At 42.0% G+C, this 23,117-nt stretch overlaps 1 protein-coding gene across 7 annotated transcripts in view; it reads right to left on the bottom strand.

The window, feature by feature from the left end:
* Tanc2 (tetratricopeptide repeat, ankyrin repeat and coiled-coil containing 2) overlaps window positions 1-23,117 on the bottom strand; it is a 320,134-nt gene that overhangs the window by 8,062 nt on the left and 288,955 nt on the right. For 5 of the 7 annotated variants that reach the window (XM_031355012.1, XM_031355008.1, XM_031355010.1 and 2 more), the window contains 10 exons: window positions 22,177-22,362; window positions 19,997-20,090; window positions 11,850-11,983; window positions 10,667-10,790; window positions 7,562-7,737; window positions 7,139-7,271; window positions 6,571-6,600; window positions 5,652-5,743; window positions 3,787-3,933; window positions 1,157-1,257 (listed from right to left, as the gene is read on the bottom strand). In XM_031355012.1, coding sequence (XP_031210872.1) covers window positions 1,157-1,257; window positions 3,787-3,933; window positions 5,652-5,743; window positions 6,571-6,600; window positions 7,139-7,271; window positions 7,562-7,737; window positions 10,667-10,790; window positions 11,850-11,983; window positions 19,997-20,090; window positions 22,177-22,362 — 1,217 coding nt within the window. The remainder of the gene's footprint in view (window positions 1-1,156; window positions 1,258-3,786; window positions 3,934-5,651; window positions 5,744-6,570; window positions 6,601-7,138; window positions 7,272-7,561; window positions 7,738-10,666; window positions 10,791-11,849; window positions 11,984-19,996; window positions 20,091-22,176; window positions 22,363-23,117) is intronic. The other 2 variants (XM_031355013.1, XM_031355009.1) reach the window with 1 other exon arrangement.

The following is a 23,117-nucleotide window of genomic DNA, read 5'->3' as shown; positions in this document are numbered from 1 at the left end:
TGACAGTCCTGGAACTTGCTATGTAGACCAGGCTGGTCTTGAACTAGAGAGATCCTCCTGCCACTGCCTCCTGAGTGCTGGGATTAAAGGCATGAACTACCATGCCCAGATGATCCTGTGAAATTAAAAAAAAAATATTCTCAATATTTTGGTCTAAACTTCAGGCCTCTTACATCCTAGGTGTGGCATCTGTCTTCGGTCCCTTTTCCCCATCACCTAACAGAACTGTGTATCCTTCTGCTAGGTCACAGGTGACCGAGAGTGGAGCTGAGCTTGCTCCAATAAGATCCTCATTTACAAATGAGCAAACGAACCATGGAGATATTCCTGTATCTCCTATCCTCCCAACTAAACTGCCTGGGAAGTGGACAAGTCTCCTAGTGGCAAAGGAACAACACCAGACAGAGGATCTAGCAGCTGACTTTCTAGAAAACACTGACTTTAGCTAGATCACTGCTTTCAGTGTTACTAGCTTTGTTTTGATTTTTGTAGACAAATTCCCCTGGCTTACAGCAGTAAATCCCAAACAGTTCGTTCCCATGCACAGGAGAAGGCTGGGGCTGGGGAGAGGCATCAAGGACAATGACTGGCACTTCTTAGATCCCTCTGGAGGATCTCTTACTCAGTGGCCAAAGCAAAGCAGATGGGCACAAGGAATGGTGCCATCTCAGTCCTGGCAGCAGGACCTCCTGTCTGTCTGTCCGTCTGTCTGTCTGTGTCTAGGTGAAGAGGTTCAATGTCGTCAGACTTAGGAGAACCCTCTATCAAGGACTAAATAATCTGGGGAGTCCCCAACTGCCTGTAGGAAAGGGAAGGAGGAGTCTGTAAGTGGCTGTGCTGTTCTTCCTGTTGAGAGGGCACAGGGGAGGTTTGGCTTAAGTGGCTTCCTCTTTACTTCATCATTATTTCTTCATGCCATTGGCTTGAGGCTGAAAAGTGACTGAGACATGGCACAGGCTTCCTGGAAGGAAGTGCCATTCTCCATTTTACCTTTCCTAAAGTTCCCAGAAGTGCTGATTGTGAGCAGTGCCCTGCCTGCAAAGCCTGGCCCCGAGAGTTGGCAAGGGCAGGCACATTGGGTGTGCACAACCCAGGGTGGCCTATTGCCTTAGCCACATTTTCAGACACTGCTGTTTCTCACCCTCCCTTGCCTCACCTGCTGCTGCGTTTTGCCCTTGCTCTCGCATAGTATGCTTCATAAGATTTCGGTTTCAGCTCCAGGGCCTTAGTAGCAAATTCCTCCGCCATTCCAAAATCCTGTCATTACAATAGGTGTGCAGATGAGTCATTGAAGAGATACACAAAAAGACAGCTTGGGAATAAAACAAATGATAAGTACAATCCTTTGACACTGGTTGATGGAATGCCTGGGGTTCATGACATGCCTGCCATGGCTCTACCCATGTGGCCCACAGACTGAAAATTCCCCCTGCCTTCCTCTGCTCTGTGTCTCTGAAACCACTAACAGAACTTTACTCGTCCAAAGTGTTGAAACACTTTTGAATTTCCAGCTGTTCTTTATACCCCAGAAGCCAAATTTCAGCCCTCTGTAGTGAGGACCCTAAAGCTGGAAATCTAAATTTTCCACATAAGAGGAGAGACACAGATACCTCAGGGGCCACTCATCCTGTTGGCTCTCCTTGCTGCTGTGCCCACAAGACATTGGCTTCCTACAGATCACTGAGAACATATCCCACAGAGTCCAGGAGGAGGGTCTGGGTAACAGCAAAGAGCACTGCCTGGAGCTGAGAGGGCACAGGGATGCCAGCCAGCAGGGCTCAGTTCTCTGGTCTGTTCTAACTCAAGTCGGTTGAACATTCTTTATACTTAGAGTTTCAGTGGTAAGATTAAGCATAATACAACATTTAAGTGCTATGCATACTAGACATATAGTAGGTCCCCATACTACATGAATATTCTTCATATTTCACAGATACTTCTCTGGCTTGTTCCTTCTCCTATCTATTAAAAAATAGATAAAGAAACAAGTAGACTCTGGGTATGACTGGTTGTGCTGTCCTGGAGACATCCTGGAGAAACTCAGTCTCAGAACTACTGGTGTTACCTTGACAACCCCCAGGAATAGGGTCTGAAGCATATAATATTGAACAGGCAACACCTGTGGTCTTTAAGATCTCCTTAAATACTAAGTTAAAGTGAAAGGTTTTAGTTTTCACTAAGGGTGGTTCTATTTTTTGAGACATAGTTTTGCTATGTACCCCAAGCTAGCCTAGAACCCCTAATCTTCCTGCTTCTGTCTCAAATGCACTGGCATTACAGATACATGCCACCATATTTGGCTTAGGGTTTTCTCTTCTTTAAATGTCAGAATCATAGTAGAGCAGGATTATATTCATAGTTCCTAAGGCAAAAAACAGGGTATAAGAAGAAAGGTCTTGGGCTCATCAGAAGAAATTGTCTCCTGAGGGTCAGGGACTCCTGGTGCTTAGTGTAGTGTTAGCTCACAGGAGGTAATTACTGGTTTTGTATGGAAATGGTATGGACTATTTTCTATCTCTCTTGTTTCCTACCTCTCCCTTTACTTATTTGAGAGATAACCATTGTTTCTAAGAATAGGAGAGTAGAACAAGTCTTTGTCCTTGGTGCTATAAACCTACAGGGGGGCCTTGTGCATGTTAAGCAAGAATCTTATCACTGAGCTATATACCCAAAGCATATTTTTAAAAGCCAATTAATGGCTAGGAAAAAAAGAAACCAGAAGACTGGCACTTACTGCTAAGCTTTGCTTCATTCTCAGGGGAGGGCCACAGAGACCTATGGGACTGATTCCATTGTTCATGTGAGAACCTGAGGAAGGACTTCACTATTGCGCCCCCAATACCTTCCACACTTACACCTCCACCCAAAGGTATCTCTTCCCTGCCCCCACTCCTTTTTGCCTCTGAAGGCAGAACTGTGTCCTCTGAGATGGCCAAGCCTATCCCAGGGCTCTTTCACTGTCAGGTTTCAGGGCTGGAGTCAATGATGCAGAAGTTACATACATCAATCTTTCTGGACTTGAGAGCAGATCCTCTTTCCCTGCAGCCAGAACCTCCCTTCTGGACAAGTTACTCTTGAACTATCTCACTGATCAAAACTTGCTGCTTGGTTTGGATTACTTCTATCTCCTGAGGGATTGTGAAACCTCTATTGGATGTCAGCGACTGTCATGTTTGTAAGAGTGTCTGAGATTTTTCTCAGCTCAGGAATGTCTGCATGACAAAGAAGCACTGGCTGTAACTATACCTTGCAAAGAATGGAGAAGAGCCAAGGACAACTAGGGGGGTGATAGAGACCCAGAAGGAATTTTAAGATTTCATCCAAGCAAGAAGGGGGGTGACATACTGTGATACAAAGGCCAGGGAAGAGGTGTAAAGGTCAAGAGTCACCTTAGAAATTAACCTTGAAGTCCACAGCCCTGAGGCTTAATCCCACTCTTTGGCACCTGACTAGGGAGCACACGAGAAAGAATGAAGTTTCCACCTAAATGCAGCTGAAACTCTGGTGAGAATGGCTGGAGGGTATGTGTGGAGACGACAGTGTTCCAGTCACTTCAGTGGGGATTATGACACTGCAGAATGCCACAGACTTCCCACTGAGAACTAGCTTTTCTAGAGCCTGAGAAATTTGTACTTGTGGATTTATTTCAATTGCAAATGTCAGTGTTCTGTGAAGGACAACCAGGTTCCAAATGGGGCAGGATTTTAGGGCCTAGTAGTAAGGCAGTAAGTGGCAGGAACTTTCAATTTCCAGCACTGCAGAAAGAGTGGGGATTAAAGGACTTACGTTCATTTTCCTGCGACATCGAGAGAGGTTGAGGAGGAGAGATACTTTTAGCTCCCGGAAGGTTTTCAAGTCCTCACCAAACCCTTCTCTAGGGAATTTCTTCAGGGCATACTGGTAGCGCTGGGCAGCTTCCTTTACTTTACCTTTCTAATGGGTACAAATGAAGAGCACAGTGTTGGTTTGCTGAGTGGCTGAGGAGAGCTTGTCTCTAGTTCCTACCTGCTCTTAAAGGTTAAAGTCCCTTGGTGCTGAAAGCAGAAATCTAGTCTTTTCTGTAAGAAACTTACTTGATAACAATGGGAAGGTTGAAGGGACATCTAAAATCACAAGCCAAAGAAACAAAATCTTGGCAAATGCAAATAACAGTTTCTGTTCTCAAGGGCTGACCTTGCTCACTGGGAAGTTCCTTCTTTTCATGTACAGCTCTCCTCAAGACACATAAACTTCCTGGTCACAACACTCCACAGTGAGAGGTTCTCCCTAGGTTATGGCTTATGTGGCTTCTCTCTGATGTTCTACCTTGCAGCCCCACAGAAGAGTTAATTCTCTTCCTCAGGAAGTATGCAGGACCTAGAATGGTCTCTAACATAGTGGAGAAAACTGTGTCAATTCACAGTATTTGTGATCAGGTAGGAGGTAAGGTGGCCGATGAGAAGAGAAGCTTGGAATTTATGAGTCTCACTTTGTAGACCATTCCCTCTAGATGAAATAAATCTGACCAACTTCAGGATCCTCTGCAGAAACACTGAACTGCTTTTATACTTTGCATCTGGAAGGCTGTATATAAAGTGCAGAAAGATCCAGGTGGTAGCTCCTGTGGTCACCTGAACTCTTCCTCTGTAGAGCTACATCTCCAAGTAGCATCAGTTCTTTACCTTTCATCATCTTTTAATCAGGAGAAGTGTAGAATATTCCAAGGGAGAATTATGGGAAGTGACAATTTACATTAGGAGCCAAGAATCCTTGCCCTGGGATAGCAGAAGTTACATTGTGCCAAGTTTATATTATTGAGAATGACATAATGGTCCATAAATATGATCCCTACAGTAATAAAGATCTTAGAATTTATATGATTAAGTTTGGATCAAGGTTCAAGATTCCTACAAGCCATGATAATCATGATGTACTCTAGGGATGCCTAGGAACTAGAATTCTGCTTAGGACCTTATATATTTGTAAAACAAAGAGCCGTATAGTAATTAGTAATTTTATCATCTTTTAGATCTGTATATCTCAAGGATGTCTGCTGCTAAAAACTGGATTGGAGTTATTTACCTTCAGGGATGACCCAGTGAACTGAAACACTGTGAGGAGACTGACATGGAATACCCTATGGATTTCCTTCTGATCCAGTGTTTATTAAGGATAAACTATCCCTTAAAGACTGTCACCCAGGGAGTAACTTTAAGCAAATGCATAATAATCACTGTTTATCTTATTTAAAATGCTATTGTTATTACTAACTTTTTTCCCCAGGCTGCCTTAAAATTTGTTCTAGAAACAAACAGGACCTTAAGTTCCTGATATTCTCCTTCTCCCATCTCCAAAGTGCTGGGTTTACAGGAATGTGCTACTATGTATGAAAACTAAGGTCAATGAAACTGGAAATACCAATATTATATAAGTTTGCTTTTAATTGCCCTGTGAGTTCCTCACTTAGAAGATTCTGAGAAAAACCTGTTACTGAACTGTAACTGACCAGCTAAAACAAGAATGTTTTTGCTCTCTTATCAGGAAAGCAAACAACTCAGGACCCCTAAATTAGGAGCCCAGGACCAGGGAATGGTTTCTTTGCCTCTACAGAAAGGAATGAAAACTTTCAAGTTTTCAAGATTCTACATGTACAAAGTTCCTCCCGCCCTCACCTTATAAAACATGTCCCCCTCTTCCATCAGCTTGCTCAACAGGATGATCATGATGTCTGGTTTGGAGGTGGCCATCGCCCATGTGGCTGGACCTGTAGTGTACAGGATGCATGATGGGTAAAGAACTCATACAATGTAAGGTGATAGGAAGCTGGGTGGAAAAAAATATCCTGGGGAATTTCTGCTGAGAGAACAACTTGCTCCATAATAATTACCTCATCTTTTAGGCCTGGGAGTGTCTTATTGACTCCCATTGCCAAGAAGCTGCGTTTGATTTTGTTTGTATTCACCTTAAAATAAGAATATCTGAAGTGTCCAAGCTTGTGCCACAGTCAGCAGGAACGCCTGTGTGGTACACATGAGCACGGAATGGCTTAGTCTGAAATTATTTTAAATCAGGAAGTTGGAAGAAAGGGTTTATATTAAAGGATACCAGGAGATTTGAAAAAGCCAAAAAAGAATAATTTATTTTCTGTCTGAGATGGCAAACTCCCACACAGACTCAATTTTGAAGTGTGCATTCTGTAGAAGGGGACCCTCCTTAAGCACTCTAATGGTTCCTCGGAGCTAAGTACCAAAGAGGACTCCCTGGGATTCACTTGGAACCAGGGGCGTAATTTTAGTGTCAACAGATATAAAACAAACATTAAGAAGACTACTTCACTCACAAAAGGAAAGAATAAAGTTAAATTGATTAGTTTACAGATGACTGGATTATTTACCAACTAAGCTCTTCAGGGTTAGTTATCAAAAAGTTCAAGTTATTCTCTGCAACAGTCATTAAAAAAATCTTCTTTCAAGGTGAAGTAAATTAAAAGATTAGAGGTGTAGGGAACTCATGCAGGCTAAATCAAAGAGGAGAAGGCAAAGCTGACCAAGCCATCAGACCACGCCTGATGCTGACAGCGGTGAAATATACCTCGTGGGCGACTCGGTAACGTCTGACAACCTTCAAAGAAAGGAGAAAACAAAAAGTTGTAGGAAAGGAAAAAAAAAATGGATGAAGGTGAAAAAAAAAAAAGAAAAAAAAAAAAAGAAGGAAAAGCAGCAGTGAGAGGCAGGCAGCAAAAGCCAGCACATCAGCAACCCTGTCTACAGTGTGCGGGTGGGGGAGCAGCTGGAGAGCAGCAGGGCCGAAGAGTGAAGCGAGGAGAGCAAAGGAAAGCAAAGGCTTATGGCGCTGCAGGGAGCCAGGATGCTCAAGGGTGGGGATAGTGCACAGGCAGCACCAAGATGTGCATAAGCTCAGCGCAGCCTCCTGGCTAAAGCTACAAAGGGCAGGGTAGAGAGTCATGTGACTCTGAATACAGGGTTTCATGACTATGGCTCAGATGATACTCTCTCTGGGCCAGTAGCCTTTCCTCCACTTGGGCAGTAATTGGACCAGGGCAGAGGGAAAACTATATACATTAACTCCAAAAAACCCAGGAAAGCCAGACCACTGGCCCCTGGGAACAGATGGTCAGTATCATCTCTCTTTCTCTTACCTATTTTGGCTCCTTTCTTCAGTAGAGTTACTACAACAGATGTGTTCCTGCAACCCACTGCCCTATCCAAAGGACGCATCCCACTGTAGTCAACATGCTCAATCATGGCCCCGTGATCCACCAGGAACTGGACCTAGGAAAGGAACATACAGGCACAATGGATACTTGCCTCTTTCAAACTGCTTGTCTGAACCAGGCTATCTATCTATCTATCTATCTATCTATCTATCTATCTATCTATCTATCTATCTAATTTCAGGCCATAGCGATATTCTTGCTTTTGAATACTGTTTGTATATTCTGTTTTCCGAAGAGTCTATGTGAGAACCATCAACACAGTACTTCACATTTGATCCTAGACAGCACTCTTGGTGGATAGCACGGCCATCCTTTCTCTCCTGAGGCCTGTTTATAGGTACTTACCACCTCAGCATCGCCATAGAAAGCTGCCAGGTCCAGTGGGGTACGGCCATTCTTGTCTGCATGGTCTGTAGCAGCTCCATTATCCACTAGAGAGCGAACTACTGAGAGATGGCCCTTCAGACAAGCCCAGCTGAGGGCTGTCAGCCCTTCTTTGTCCATCAGGGCGATGGAGGCACCTAAAAGAGAGAGTGAGAGTCCTGTTTTAACAGAACTGAGGACACAAAAGTTTGTAGCCGAAAGGAATACTGATATTTAAAGTATATATGCTGTGGAAGAATAGCTTTTACTTCTAGATTTTTTTCATTTTAAGATTGATCTTGGCTGGCCATGGTGACATATACCAGTAATCCCCAAAGTAGGTAGAAGTAAGAAGGAAAAATCATGAGTTTGAGGGTAGTTTGGACTACACAGTGAATTCAAGGCCTGTCTGAGTCACATCTCCATCTGCTGAGTGCTGTGATTATAGGTGTGTGCAGTCCAGTTTCTGTGGTACTAGAACTAAACCTGAAGCCTTGTATATGCTAGACAAGCACTCAGCCAGCTAAACTGTATTACCAGCCTCTAAATTACAGATTACTTAAAAAAATTAAAATCACTTGAGAGTTTCTATTCTACAATGTTCTGCAAAAAATGTAGTTTAAACTTTGTGAAAACTCACTTAAATGAAAAACAAAACAAAAAAAGAAAACACAAAAGGTTCAAAGACCATGGGTAAGGGAGAACAAAGTTCTGTCATCTATGCCTAATGAATGTCTACTGGCATGCAGCACACACAGTAGTCATCTAAGGCCATCAGTGCTGAAGAGGCCCTGCCTCTTCTGTTGGATATAGTTTGTTGCTCTGCTCCATGTCTTAAGAACCCAGGTCTGTTCCCTCTGAGGGCTGCTCCCCTCCTCTAGCAGAAATGAAGATAGACATGAAGTCAGACTTGTTTGGCAACTTGAACCATGGAGGCAAGAGCTACAGTCACTGTACCCTGCAAGCTCAATTCTTGACTCTAGCCACCTTCTGAGTCTCATGTTGTGGAAACAAATCTTTCTTGAAAAGATACAGCTAGCTGGGCAGTGGTGGCCCACGCCTTTAATCCCAGTACTTGGGAGGCAAAGGCAGGCAGATTTCTGAGTTTGAGGCCAGCCTGGTCTACAGATTGAGTTCCGGGACAGCCAGAGAAACCCTGTCTCCAAACACACACACACACACACACACACACACACACACACACACACACAAAGAAAAGAAAAAAGGAAAAGAAAAGATAGAGCTAAAGCCACAGCAAGTCTCTTCGGAGAAGCCAGTCTTCCTATTAAACTATCTTTGGTTGTTCAGGTCTGCACAGTTCTTCAGAAGGCTGGTTCCCTTAAAGGAAAGCGCATCTGCATGTGGATAATTATATAGACTTAAGGTTGGTTTATTAACAGCGAAGGCTAACTGGAATGGTGTCACAGTTTCAATCACTTTCTACCCACTTCTTGATCCAAATCCAAAACCCCACTAGATGGCGCTGCAGTGCTACTAGAAATGAGCCTCTGGCGGTGTCTGTCACACCACTACTGCATAGGTGGCTGAGCTTAGAGCCATCAGCAGGAGGCTGAAATAATTTACCATTGTGCACCTGTAGGGAAAAAGCACAGTTTCCCACTTACCAAGGGTGTGAGTATGCTGGAAAGTGCCACAAGGAATTTATTATGATAGCTCAATAGCAATATCCTAATTCTCCAAAGAGGGTCTCATTGCTAGCAAGTGTCTTAACTGCCCTTTACCTCCTTTGGGTTCTAGAAAAAAATGGTATCTGTGTGGGCTGACAAACTGATATGAAGCTTTGCCTGGTGTGTTGGAGCATACCTTTAATCCCAATACTTAGGAGGCAGAGGCAGGTGGATCTGTGTGAGTTTGGTCTACCAAGCAAGTTCCAGGTCAGCCAGGACTACATAGTAAAGACACCATACCACTCCCAACCTTAGTCCCACCCCACCACCACCACCAGCAGCAGCAACGGCAAATCAGCCCCTAAAGTAGATGGATATTTAAGATAGATGGGTATACATAAAAACAAATAAAGTCTGGAGATTACTGATTTGAAAGAAAGAGTTCAGAATGTATTGATTTCATAACAATCCCTCAGGCTATAAAGAAAAAAGAGAGTTAGAACTCCCCGGTGTGTAAGTGGGCAGGCTGGGGGTGATGAGGTACACCTGTAAACTGTGCTCTCTGGAAGCTAAGACAGGAGGATCACCTCAGTCTGGTCTACATAGTGATGAAACATATGCCCATTCAAATGTACATATAACACACACACATACATCACACACACACACACACACACACACACACACACACACACACTGCACACAAGAGACTACCAAGTATACTTAGGTGATTGAGGCAAGAAACAAATGTTGTGAGTTCAAGGCCAGCCTGGAATCTTATTTTAAAAAACTGGAGGAGAAAAATAAAAAACAGATCAGGAGCATCTGGCTTTGCATTTTCTTTTCTTTTCTTCTTTTTTTTTAAAAAAAGATCTATTTATTGGGGCTGGTGAGATGGCTCAGCGGGTAGGTGCGCTGGCTGTTCTTCAAAAGGTTCTGAGTTCAAATCCCAGCAGCCATATGGTGGCTAACAACCACCCGTAATGAGATCAGACGCCCTCTTCTGGTGCGTCTGAAGACAGCTACAGTGTATGCATGTAATAATAATAATAATAATAATAATAATAATAATAATAAAGTTACTTAAAAAAAAAGTTAAAAAAAAAGAATTCCATTCCTCCTAGCTCTGATGGAGATCTGGGAAGTTTAAAAAAAAAAAAGATCTATTTATCTATTTTACATATGTGAGTACACTGTAGCTGTCTTCAGACACACCAGAAGAGGGCATCAGATTTCATTACAGATGGTTATGAGCCACCATGTGGTTGCTAGGAATTGAACTCAGGACCTCTGGAAGAGCAGTCAGTGCTCTTAACAGCTGATCCCTCTCTTCAGCCCAGCTTTGCATTTTCTAATCAACTGAATTAGTAATATCATTCTTAACATGTCCTGATTGCCTGGAGTTAAATTGATTCTTACAGGCTCTATTCATGGCTCTATTTCTATTCTCAGGGCTTACCTTGTGCTAGTAAGAAGTCCACAGTTCCTAGATGGCCTTCAGAAGCAGCCATCATCAGGGGAGTACGACCCTGCTTGTCTGCCATGTTGACATCAGCTCCATGGGTCAGTAAAAGATCAACAATCTGCAAGTGCAGACAAACAGGCTGGTTATTGTAAGGAGAGCTGCTGAGATGATGCATGCATGCACTCTCTACAGTGTGAACTACTTGCTGCAGAGGTGAGTTCACCCTGTAAGTAGCTCTCTACTGTAGCAACTGTAGTCTCTACTGATGACTTTCTGTACAGCCCTAACGGCAGGTGATTTGCTATCTTAACTCCCTTAGAGATAGATGAGTGAGGAGTCACCTCTGAACATGTGACTAAGACATTAAGTTAGAAAAAAAGACAAGATACAGTCTAAACCAAATGGAAGTTCCACCCCAAGTAACTGCCCATGTCGTTCCAGTTTACTCATCTCTGGAGGCTACAAGCCTGCAGCAGCGATACACACTTACCACTGAACTGACTACAATAAAGTGCTTCTGGGAACAGCAGTGTCTTTTGTTAAGCACTGTTTGGTCTCTAGAGCCTTTTTTTTTTTTTCTATTTAAGTGCTTTCAAAGATCATTATCAGTGTCCTTTCTTTTTCCATCTTAGTGTGTAAATTAATGGTTTCTCTAGAGTTCAAGCCTCTGGAAGGATCGAGTAACTAGAGTTTGCACATAGCATGTTTCCTTCCAGCCAGTCTGAAATATCTGTAACTGGTTTGAAAGGGTCTGCTGAGACGTGAACTCTCAGTCATCTGACAGATACTATTGCATAGAGGTTGACATTGTTCCATGACCAGGGCAAATCAATCTAGCTCACAATGATGGTTTTGAGTGTTAATTTCTCCTCCAACTCCCTTTTTCTTGAGACAAGAGTCTCCGTATGTTATCCTGGCTGTCCTGGAGCTCACTATGTAGACCAGGCTGGTCTTGAACTGGCGCAGATCAGCCTTCCTCTGCCTCCTGAGTGCTTGGATTAAAGGTGCATACCACCTCACAGGAGAGTACTGCTTTCTTACATTCTCAACTAAGTGGAACATTAGTAACAAAGGCCCATGTCCTCACGCCTGATGACTGCTGAGAAACCCGGCGTGGCTTCTCTTCTTTCCATTGGAATCATTCTTAACAGAGGGCTGGAAGCAGCACCCTACTTACCTGCCAATGGCCCTGGCGAACAGTGCTGAATAGAGGCACTGCTCCTCTGCGGTTTGGCTGGGCCACTGCTGCCCCTTGCTCCAAAAGCAGACGGCACACATCAAGCTTGCCCCTTCCGGCTGCAGCTGTCAGGGCTAGAGGCAGATAGCAAACACTGAGGATGGCTCACTCTTCTTTTTTTCTAGTTTTCAATGTTAAACATGGATTAATGTGTTTCTAAATGCTTTGTTTAATGCAAACACAGTAAATTAGTGTGTCTGATTAATGTTATCACTTTACCTTCAAGAATAATAATTTTGGCTGCCTTTTCCAGAAAGGCTATTTTTGAAGAAAAATAATAAAGACATTTAAAAGAGCTCACACTATCTGGGGCCAATCATAATAATGAATTCACTGAAAAATCACTTTAGTCAAATTCACTTGGTTTCATTTTCCCTATACTCAGATTGTCTACTCTGTTCTAGGTGTCTCTTCTTTAAGGTTCTCAATCTAGTTACCAACCTACCACTCTGTGTGAAGGAAGTCTAGAGGAGTGACTCTGTAGAGAAAATCAGCTGGGAAAAGTCTTGGTTAAGCTCTACTCCTGTGCTCTCAAACCTAAAGAACCAAAGGCAGGAACTGTAATTGAAGGCTTTGGGCAACTTATTTTCTATTTCCCTTTAAACTAATTAAGATAATAAATTTTTAAAACTAGGTTTGCAAGCATGAGGGGCAGAATTGTTCAAGGTAAGATGGTCTTAAAGATGAGAAAACAGGTGTGAAAAAGACAACTTTCCTCCTTTATTTGGGGGAGGAGTCTAGGAAAGGTCTCACACAGCACAGACTCACATTGTGGCCAATGAATGACCTTGACTGCCTGGCCAGGGATTACAGGGATGGTATGCAACACCACCCAGATTTTCTTTTTCTAACAGTTATAGTATAAGGTGAATATAAAGGATATGCAGGAGGAAGACATTAATTTTTTTCTATATTATTGTCCATTATTTATGATCTTTGGTGTAGTCAACATTCTAAGTGTGTATTTTCTGCATTGATTGTAAAATAGGAAGAATAGTTTGGAAATACATAGGCCATCTTGTAACAGACAGACATTTATTTAACCATGACATTTAAAATGCATAGGTTTATTATTTGGAGGTAAGGTAGGTCTTCCTATGTACCTATCCCAGGCTGGGTTTGAACTCTGTTCCTTTTTAGCTCCCCAATGCTGGGATTACAAGTGTATACTACCATACCTAGCTGAAATCTGTTGTTTTAATTAAAAATAAATACATTCTCTGTGTGTATGGTGTCTGTATATGTGTCGATGTGCCCTCATGTATGTTGGTTGTCAGAGGCTGACACCGAGTGTCTTCCTTAGTTACTCTTTGTTGTGGTTTGAATGAGATGATGTCTATAGGCTTCTATGTTTGAATGCTTAGTCGTCAAGGAGTAGAGCTCTTTGACATTAGAAGGATTAGTGAGTGTGTCCTTGCTGGAGGAAGTGTGTCACTGGGGTAGGCTTAGAGGTTTCAGAAGCCCATGCCAAGCTCAATCTTTCTGCTTGTGGATCAGGATATAGCTCTCAGCTACTGTCCTGGCTCCATACTTGCCATCAGACTCCCTGTCATGTTAACAGACTCGCCCTCTGAAACTGTAAGCAAGCCTCCAATTAGATGCTTTCTTTTGTAAGACTTGCCATGGTCATGGTGTCTCTTCATAGAATAGTGACTGAGACACTCTCCATTTGAATTTTTTTTTTTTTTTTTTTTTTTTTGAGAAAGGGTCTCTCACTGAACCTAGAGCTAGACTGGAGGCCAGCAAGCTCTTAAATTTCACCTGTCTCTGCTTCCCTAGTGCTGGGATTGCAGATGTATGCCACTGTGTTCCATTTTTTATGTGGGTGACGAGGATCTGAATAGAGGTCCTATGTTTGTGGGATAGAACTTTACCAAGCTACCTCCTTAGCCCTTATGTTTTAAAGCCTGGACAAAGGGTAGGAAAACAGAAAATTATTAGAAAATAGTAGGAGTTATATTTTGTTAAAAAAAAACAAATTGGGAATAGATGTTTCCCCATCTTCCAAATTGACTTGAAAAACTTGATATAGCAGGCTGACAGAAGGCCCTTCCTTCATCACAGCCATACACTCTAATAACAAATCAAACACTATTAGGCAGATGCACATATTTTAGTTTTCAAATGTTGAACTCTAATCAAAGAAGCTAGTGAAATTCAAATCAATTGGTCACTTATAATTTTTCACTTGAAAAATTATAGAATTTTAAACATTTACATTAAATTATTTGGTGTATATATAAACAAATGTGGACTGAGGACAAAACTCAGGTCATTAGGCTAATCAGCAAGTGCCTTATTCACTGAGCCATTTGGCTGGCCTGGCATTTGCCTTTGGGTTTAGCCTAATTTATCTATAACTGAGCCATATGTAAAATTAAAACTCCTTGTAACACACACACACACACACACACACACACACACACACAGACACACACAAAGTTTTCAAATAATGTTTTCCTGCCTTAAGGGTAAAATGGGTTCATAAGGTAATGTGTGGCAATTTTTGAAGATGTATTCAATTTTATTTTGCAAATATTGTCATTAGCTTTTCTGCTTAATTTGTTACAGGAGGACAGTGTTGTTCTCTCTGCAGTGAATGAGTGTCATCCAGCAGCCTTCAGATGACAGCTAGACAGGGTCATGAACACAGCTAGCTGGCCAATCTCATCTCAGAACAATGTGACTATGTAGAAAGCACCCTGCACTGTTCAGATGTTCAGTGTTTGTGTGTGTGTATATATACACATACTGAATGCAGTGGAAGTGTGTGTATACATACTTTTCATCCCCCCCCTCCCGCTCCTGTGTGATAGAGTCTCACTTCATATCCCTGGCTGTCCTGGAACTCACTCTGTAAATCAGGTTGGTCTCAGACTTTCAGAGATCCGCCCACCTCTGCCTCCCTGGTGCACCACCTCATCTGGCTTCCAAGTGCATAGTTTTAACAGTTTAAAAGGTTGTTAGGCTTGCACAGGCATTTGAACATAAGAGTAGCTAAGAACTTAAGACATGCTCTGTGCCTCAAATAAACCACTTGGAAAATGTCTAACTCCCATATTTTGTTTAAAATACTAAGTTATATGGTTGTGGCAAACTTCCAAGTATGTACAGGCCAAGAACATTCTTTTTCTTAAAACAAAGCAAAACTGATAGCACTTTGAAGAAAATAGACTAGTATTTCAGAACCAAGCCTTTCAGGAATGATGCCAGTCCACAGAACATATTATTCACAGACAGTGCTCGCCTGGAAAGTGGCACTGTCTACTCTAATAATTATATTACTCTGGTTGGCCTCTTTCTCTCTATTGGGTAACACACTTTTAATATTATACTTGGCCTTGTTCTGTTGTATAATCTCCATTGTTTAGGTTATGATGTCATCTGGCAGCAGCCTTCAGATGACAGCTAGACAGGGTCATGAACACAGCTGGCCAATCTCATCTCAGAACAATGTGACTATGTAGAAAGCACCCTGCACTGTTCAGGATCAAGACCAAGACCAAGGAGTTGCTTCGGCTGTATATTTTAAGTCTTATCAAAAGCTGCTAGGAGTTCTTGAAAGGAGATTAAGGTAAAGCCATGTCCATAAACCATAACAGAAAAAATAGATAACGAGGAAGAAGAGGAAGAGGAAGAAGAGGAAAGAGAAGAAGAGGAGGAGAAGGAAGAGGAGGAGGAGGAGGAGGAAGAGGAGGAAGAGGAGGAGGAGGAGGAGAAGGAGGAGGAAATAAATCACTTCACAAGAGACCAGAAGCAGAATTTGTTGACCCTAGTTGGTCAGCATCTGACAAAAATGGTTTGTGGTGTGTGTGTATGTGTGTGTGTGTGTGTATGTGTATGAGTGCATGCCTGTGTGTGAGTGTGCGTTTGTATGTGTATGAGAATTAACTGTAACTGTGTCTGTGTGTATATGTATGTACTTGAAGAGGCAGATAGGCTGTAGCTCAGAGATGAGGAAAGAGCTTGGATGGAATGTTGACACAAAGGACACTAAACAGAATACAGAAAAGCAAAAGATTCTTTTTATCTCTTTCCATCTTGAAGGACTGTAACATCCAAGATCAATGGAGGAAGGTGTTTGGAGAGACAATGATCACTGCATCTAAAACATCAGTTAAACATTAATGGAGCTATTTATTTCATGCTCTCTATTCTCAACGAACTCCTGGCTGACTAGGGAAAATGGGGTGGCGGGAGGGCAATCTGGGTGGTATGAATGAAAGAGAAGTAAGGGTAAAAGGAAGGCTACACAAAGGTGTGTAGAAAGGCACTGAGATGGGAAACAATGCATGCTTGCTGTTACTAGAATTACCAGAGAAGACAGCAAGAGTTGAACCTGGAGGTCATGACTGGCCTTGTGCTGTACTTAGTTGAGCTGGGTGGTTGAGGTACATACCTTTTAATCTCACACACAGGAGGCAGAGGCAGGCAAATCTCTGAGTTTGAGGCCAGCTTGGTCTACAGAGCAAGTTTCAAGCCAGCCAGAGCTGTTATACAGAGGAACACTGTCTAGAAAAATAAAACAAAAAACCAAAACCAAAACAAAACAAAAAAAAAAAAAAAAAAAAAAAAAAAGAAAAAATAATGTAGTTGTACAACTAGTAAACAAAGGTTGGTAAGTAGAAAAGTGACATTAGACTCTGATGTAAAACATCCCTCTTTGGCTATTCTCTAGAACACAATTCAGAGAAGAAGGGAGAGAGTGAGGAAGATCAGCAAGTAGACCGCTGCAATAATCTTGGCCAAAGATGACACAGACACAAAGTATGGGAATCTTATTCTGTGCACTCTGCCTCTCCAGCTGCCAGGGGCTCTAAGCGGCTGGCCCTGGTTTATGCCTGTGCAGAGTGAGCGGGGCAAAGTGATATGTCCCCTTTCTGCTGCTGCTGTATTGCTTCCTAAGAAGTCTGGGACAGCCCTGTGAGATGGAAGTGGAAAAGGTTTTGGTTTTGCAAGTGGCATAAAAGATAATGGTTACAAGTCTTTCCTTTTTAATGGTGTTTGGATCTGATATAGCTAGCCATTTGGTGCAGGCTAGACATAAGAAGATGATGACTCAGGGGGATTAAAGAGGCTGCCAAAGGAAGACAAAAGCACTAAGGATACTTTATGATCTGATTTAGGAAATTCGATGTGCAAATATTATATCTTAGTACTATTTTATTATATTCTACGATGTGTTACACTGATTATAGATTCACTGCTCCCCACCTTAAACATCTCTGAAGCTGGGATGTGACTTAAGACTGTTGTGAGAGGAAAGAACTTGTGTTAGTGCAATTGACAGAAACTTTGTCAATTATTATTCTTTTTGTTAGTGGTGCTTTGGCTTTAATTACAGTAAAGTGGCATAGAGAGTTGTAAAACTGTGACCACTGTATTTTCCCTAGGTAAAAGTTTCTGTCCTTTAGATCAAGGTTGCAGATGAGACTTCCACCAGCTCAAAAACAAACATATATCACCCCCTGTCACGCCCCTCACATTTGCCATTGAAGCAAATAACTCAATGCAATGGGTCATTCTGCATTTTAAACTATGTGCTATAAATCAGAAAGAAGCATGCAGCCCTAGTGCAAAGCACTGCAGGTAAAGAAGCAAGCTCAGGTCCACGCCTCACCACTGCTAAGCAAGCTCAGGTCCACGCCTCACCACTGCTAAGCAAGCTCAGGTCCACGCCTCACCACTGCTAAGCAAGCTCAGGTCCAAGCTGTAGGGCCTTTTCACACAGCCAAGACAATGGTCTTCTCAAAAACAAATCTCTGAAATCAAATAACTTTATTTTGATAAAGAGTGTTGCTACACAGCTGTGGCTAGCCTGGAACTTGCTATGCAGATCAGGCACAATAATCTTCCTGTACCTGCCTCTGTATTCAACCATGCCTTGCCTCAAGTAATTTTTTTTTTCTTTTTCTTTTTTGGTTTTCTGAGACCGGGTTTCTCTGTGTAGCCCTGGCTGTCCTGGAACTCACTCTGTAGACCAGGCTGGCCTCGAACTCACAAATCCGCCTGCCTCCCACGTGCTGGGATTAAAGGCGTGCACTACCACTGCCCGGCTCAAGTAATTTTTTATAGATCCAGAAATTTTATTTTGTTCCAAAGTATATTTTTCATTGTTTTTAATAGTAAAATTGAGTGTAAATATCAAGTTAAATATAATATGATTCTGACATAAAATTTTGATTTTTAAAATTTTTGAGATGGCACAGTAATAAAAGTTTATGTGCTTTTAAGTATGAAATATTTTTAAATTCTGAGTATAAAATTTATTCTTTTTTATATATTTGTATACATAATACAATGAGCATGTAGAGAGGTCAAAGGGTATCTTAGGAGCTGGTCTTCTCCTTCTATCATGTGGGTTCAGAGAATTAAGTTCAGGTCAGTATGGCTGGCAGTAAGTGCCTTAACCTTGAGCCAGTCCATAAAGCTTTATTTAAACAAGAAATTCATATTCAATAAAAATTAAGCCCCTCATTTGTGTGTGTGTGTGTGTATGGATGCATTTATCCATGCACACATGTTTAGAGGACAGAGGTTGATGTCTTGGGTGTCCTCCTTCATTACTTTCTACTTAGTTTGAGACAGGAACTCTTCCCTGAACCTGCAGCTTGTTGGTGAGGCTGGCCAGTCAAGAGCCCCTGCACCTACCTGACTCCATTCTCTCAGTATAGGAGTGTAGAGATACAGACAGATGCTGCCATGCTTTTATGTGGGTACTTTCCTGTGGACACTGGGGATTTTACCATGTTCAACTCTAAACTCAGGTTCTCATACTCGTATGGCAGTGGCTTTTACCCAGTGAGCCATCTCACCAGCCATAGTTTATACATTTTCTGAATCTAAGGATTTCTATGAAGTATAGCACTAGTTTGATGCTGTCCACTATGAGTACTGGTCTTGTAATTTCTACCCACTGTGACCACTGGATCATGGCATTTTTGGCCCCTTCCTATTCTCATGCCTTTGGTTAGAAGGCTGTATCAGGAGGTATAGCAATGTTATATTGAGAAGAGTTCCCTGATGGGAGAGGTAAACCAACATGTTCCTTTTGCAATTTTAGGTCACCTTCCTCTGACTTCTCTGAGGATGGGGTTCCAAGGACAACAGCTGCACATTTTTCTTTAATCTATCACGGGCTCTTAAGCTGCAGCTGCCTGGCATCTGCTCTCTTTGGCTTTTACAAAGGGAAAAATTGTTGAGAAGGAAATTCCTGAGCTCTGGACCATTACACATGTCAAATAAGTCATGAAGCCTATGCACATTTCAGCAGAGGAAGAAAGAAAAGAATTCAACAAGTTGTTATAAATGTTAGATATATTCAATTTTATCTAATTTTTTAACAACATTCTCACCTTTACCAAATGTGTACCCTTGTTTAGTGAAACATGCTACACACATTTACCTTCTCAATAGTAGTGCCTTTCTCTGGCAATCTGTGGTTGCCCTACTGTTTTCTGCCCCAGTTTCATGAAAACACATCAGAGGTTACTATGTTTCTCCAGATGCTCCAGTCTAGTCTTAGAGGAAAGATTGCATTCATTTTCTGCATCAACCAGGAGGAAGAGCTACTGCTGATGAAGTAAGGACCAAATGACAGAAAATGCTTTGCTATAGACCCCGAAGAATTAGATTAGCCCAGGTAGTCACAATATAAAGCTTAACAGAGCTAGATAACCAGAATGATAACTAGCTAGGCCAGAGATGGGATGGAAGCAGGACTTTCCCAGTTAACAGCTGTAGGTGGGACAGCTGGAAAGAAAGGAAAGGGAGGTAGTGTAAGGGTCATGCAAACAAACGGAAGGCCTCAACTGTTTTCTGCTTTGTTTGCCATACTGTAAGGAAATATCTGAAACAAGAGTGGTGATGTTTTTAAAAAGTGGTAATGGTGGAGAATCCAAAGGGAAAGTGGGCTGAAAGAGAAAAACTGCCTAATTTTTCACTTGGGCTGAACTGGCCTCTAATACAAAAGTCTTAAGATAGAGTGCTGAAGTATGCCAGACTCAAAATAACAGTATGAGAGATCCAGAAAGTCAACATGGATATAACACACCAGCAGAGAAGACAGCAATGTCCCAGAGAAGTACCTGTCTCTCCCCAGAGACTGTCAAAACTGTTGATTTGTGCTCGTTCTACTTCCTCTTCATCTTTTTCTGGAAGATCAAGTAGGTAGGAGACAATCTGAAACAAGAAGTCATGTCAGCTCATACTGCAGGTGAAAAGCTATGCTGCTGGCACTGACCTGGGAGCATTGCAAGAAAATCCTTTCACTAAATTTCTTACATACAAAAAAAATCAGTACTGTTTGCCTTACAAAAGAAAACCAAAACCATTCTTATAGAAAGCTGTCCTATCAGATAGTTTACATGTTTTTATTTAACATACTCCATATATCGTTTGATTTAAAAACTACCTATTTTTATTTAAGCCAATGACACAATCTCTTGTCTGATGCCAACAAGCACACAGGAAAGAAATGTGGAGAAAGCTGAGGTCTATACTTCCTTAAAGTAATTGTTTTCTTGTTTCCTCTCAGAAGTATGAGGACTGCCTGGGAGGGAGAATGACTGACTGCAAACCACAAACAAAAGTGACAGCTGTCTCTAGGAATCTGATTGTATCAGAAGTTAAGGGACTTTCCACAGACAATACAAACTTCAGTTTTGCTTCATATTCACTTGGTGCCACCTAACACAGGCTGAGAGGACTGCTGCGTCATTGCGCATCCCTTGCAGTGAGATGGGCTCCAGAGTAGAGACCCACGAGAGCTGGTTCTATAAGTTTCAGCAAGCTGTCTTTATCCCCCAGCCCTGACAGGGTTTCTCTGTGAAGCCCTGGCTGTCCTGGAACTCACTCTGTAGACCAGGCTGGCCTTGAACTCAGAGATCTACCTGTCTCTACCTCCTAAATGCTGGAACTAAAGGTGTGTACCACTACCATACCAGTTTATGAGCTGTTAAACAAAGCCAGTCACCTATTCAAACTTGAATAATAAAGAAAGCATATGAAAAAAAAAATACCTTACTATAGGCTGGAGCTCATTGGTAAGAGTACCTACCTAGAATGTGTGAGATCCTGGATTTGATCTCAACACCACACAAAAAAAAACAAAAAAACAAAAAAAAAACAAACAAAAAAACAAAAAAAAACAAACCCAAACAAAAAAACCCTCAACTCTTAAAATTTCTGAGTTAGTTAACTATGCCCTATTATTGTCATCTGTGCTCTTGAGGTTATTATTATTTATTGCATCTGTATGGATGAAACACTGTCATGTGTGCTACTGTGCATTTTTTCCCACCTCCATATTGACTGATAGAACACTGGCAGCTTGAAGTCAGCCACAGTAGCAATAGTTACAAACTTTATAAATCAATGTTTGACTTAAAGCTAAACCAGAAATGTGTTTCATTTTAACCAGTAGAGTTTACATACAGATGAAAGGCAGTTAACAGTAAATTGAATATCAGATTCAATGGCAGTAAAATTACTGAGAAAAAGAGCAAATTAGATGAAATTCTACTTGTTACATCATAGTTAGGTTGCAACCACAGATTGCTACAGATTGAAATTTGGCCAAAGCCAACATTCAGTTAACCTTTCAAATGATAACACCGTTTGCCACTGTGTAACCCATTCCTTAGATTAGTAAAATTTATAATAAGCATAAGCAGGTATGTACCTGCTCCCTGGTTACATTCTTTTCCTTCCCTCATTGTCAGTTACTTAACATTTTACAGAATACTACCAAGTCCATGAATTTGCACACTTATTAGTAATGTAGAAAATGCCATCTGTATGGTGTTATTTAGAGCATCCTTCATAGCAATCTTGTAAGAAGACTTCTGTAACTTTATGGATGAAAACCAGGGTTCTAAGGCAGTAATAAAACTGTACAATCTTGGACCAAATCAACCATTCTGAGGTTCTGTGGGTTGCATCCTTCCTGTCCCACGATGTCCGACAGTATGTCCACAGGTCAGTAAGTCCTCTGTGTCTTAGTGTCACAGAAAGTGTGGGAGAAGCTGTGAGAATTTCCAAACTCCTTTCTGACTCTTAAGTTTGTTCCACATACATAATTCTAGGTACTGTAGTATTAGAGTACTGTTTTGTGGAGTTTAGTCCCCTATTCATCACAATAATGATTAAAAATTTTTCACCAATTTGGCTGGCAATTTTGTAGCATTCAAGTCTTTCCCCCACAGTTTCTTAGGTTCTTTAATACAAAATTTGGGGGAAAAAATCCTATCCTTTTTTTTTTTCTTACCTCTGTGTAACCCATGCTAGCTGCAGCAATGAGTGCCTGCTGGATGGCGTGGCTCTTCTTAAACACTCCTTGCTGCTGGCCAGCCATTGTCCAGTCACACTGAATCAGAAACTTGACAACCTCTAGATGACCTCGCAGAGCAGCATGAACCAAAGCGCACTGTCCATTCTTATCCAAGTGATCTACCTATGGGAAGAGAATAGAGCTGTGAACAAGGCTGGCGGCTACATTCTACCCTAGTCACACTGGCTGACTGTAGGTGTCTACACAACCCTTTCCCACTCTGAACTTAGAGGGCACTTTCTACTCAGCCTAGATTATAACTGATTTCCTGGTCCTCTGTACATCCCTCTGCAGAGAACTTTCCCCAAAAAATGAGGCAAGGCTTTTGTTTTTATGTTAAAAGAAAAAATAAAACCCTCAGGTGATTTGGCTGGAATGCATACATGCTCTGGATTACAGAATGATCTAGGTGAAATAGACACACCCTTATACACACAGCTTTAATCCCAAACAATGCAGGTGAATTTAGTTTGTAGAAAGCAGCCATGTTGCCCACAACACCCAGAGGAAGCTCCACTCCCAGGTGCTCTGACACACCCAGGATCAGAGGTAAGCAGAAACCAACATCTGTCCCAACACTGGGAGTAACTGGGACCAACGGGACCAGGCACACAGGAACGGGGCCAGCCCAGTGACTCGAGTTCCTTCCGGTCTGTCTGGGTTAGTGTTCTGAGCAGACCTTGGGTGCAAGCTCTGCAGTCAGTCCCACAACACACAGAGAAAGCCACACTCCCAGGTGATCTAACAAGCCCAGGATCCCAGAAACAGCTTGACTCTGAGGAGTTCTGACACAACCAGGATCTCAGGAAGGACAGGTTTCAGTCAGATTTAGCAAGGGCAGATAGCACCAGAGTTAACCAGATGGCGGGGGGGGGGGG

The sequence above is a fragment of the Mastomys coucha genome, unplaced genomic scaffold, assembly GCF_008632895.1.
Source record: "Mastomys coucha isolate ucsf_1 unplaced genomic scaffold, UCSF_Mcou_1 pScaffold5, whole genome shotgun sequence".
Taxonomy (NCBI): Eukaryota; Metazoa; Chordata; class Mammalia; order Rodentia; family Muridae; genus Mastomys; species Mastomys coucha.
This window is presented reverse-complemented; position numbering and strand designations above follow the sequence as displayed.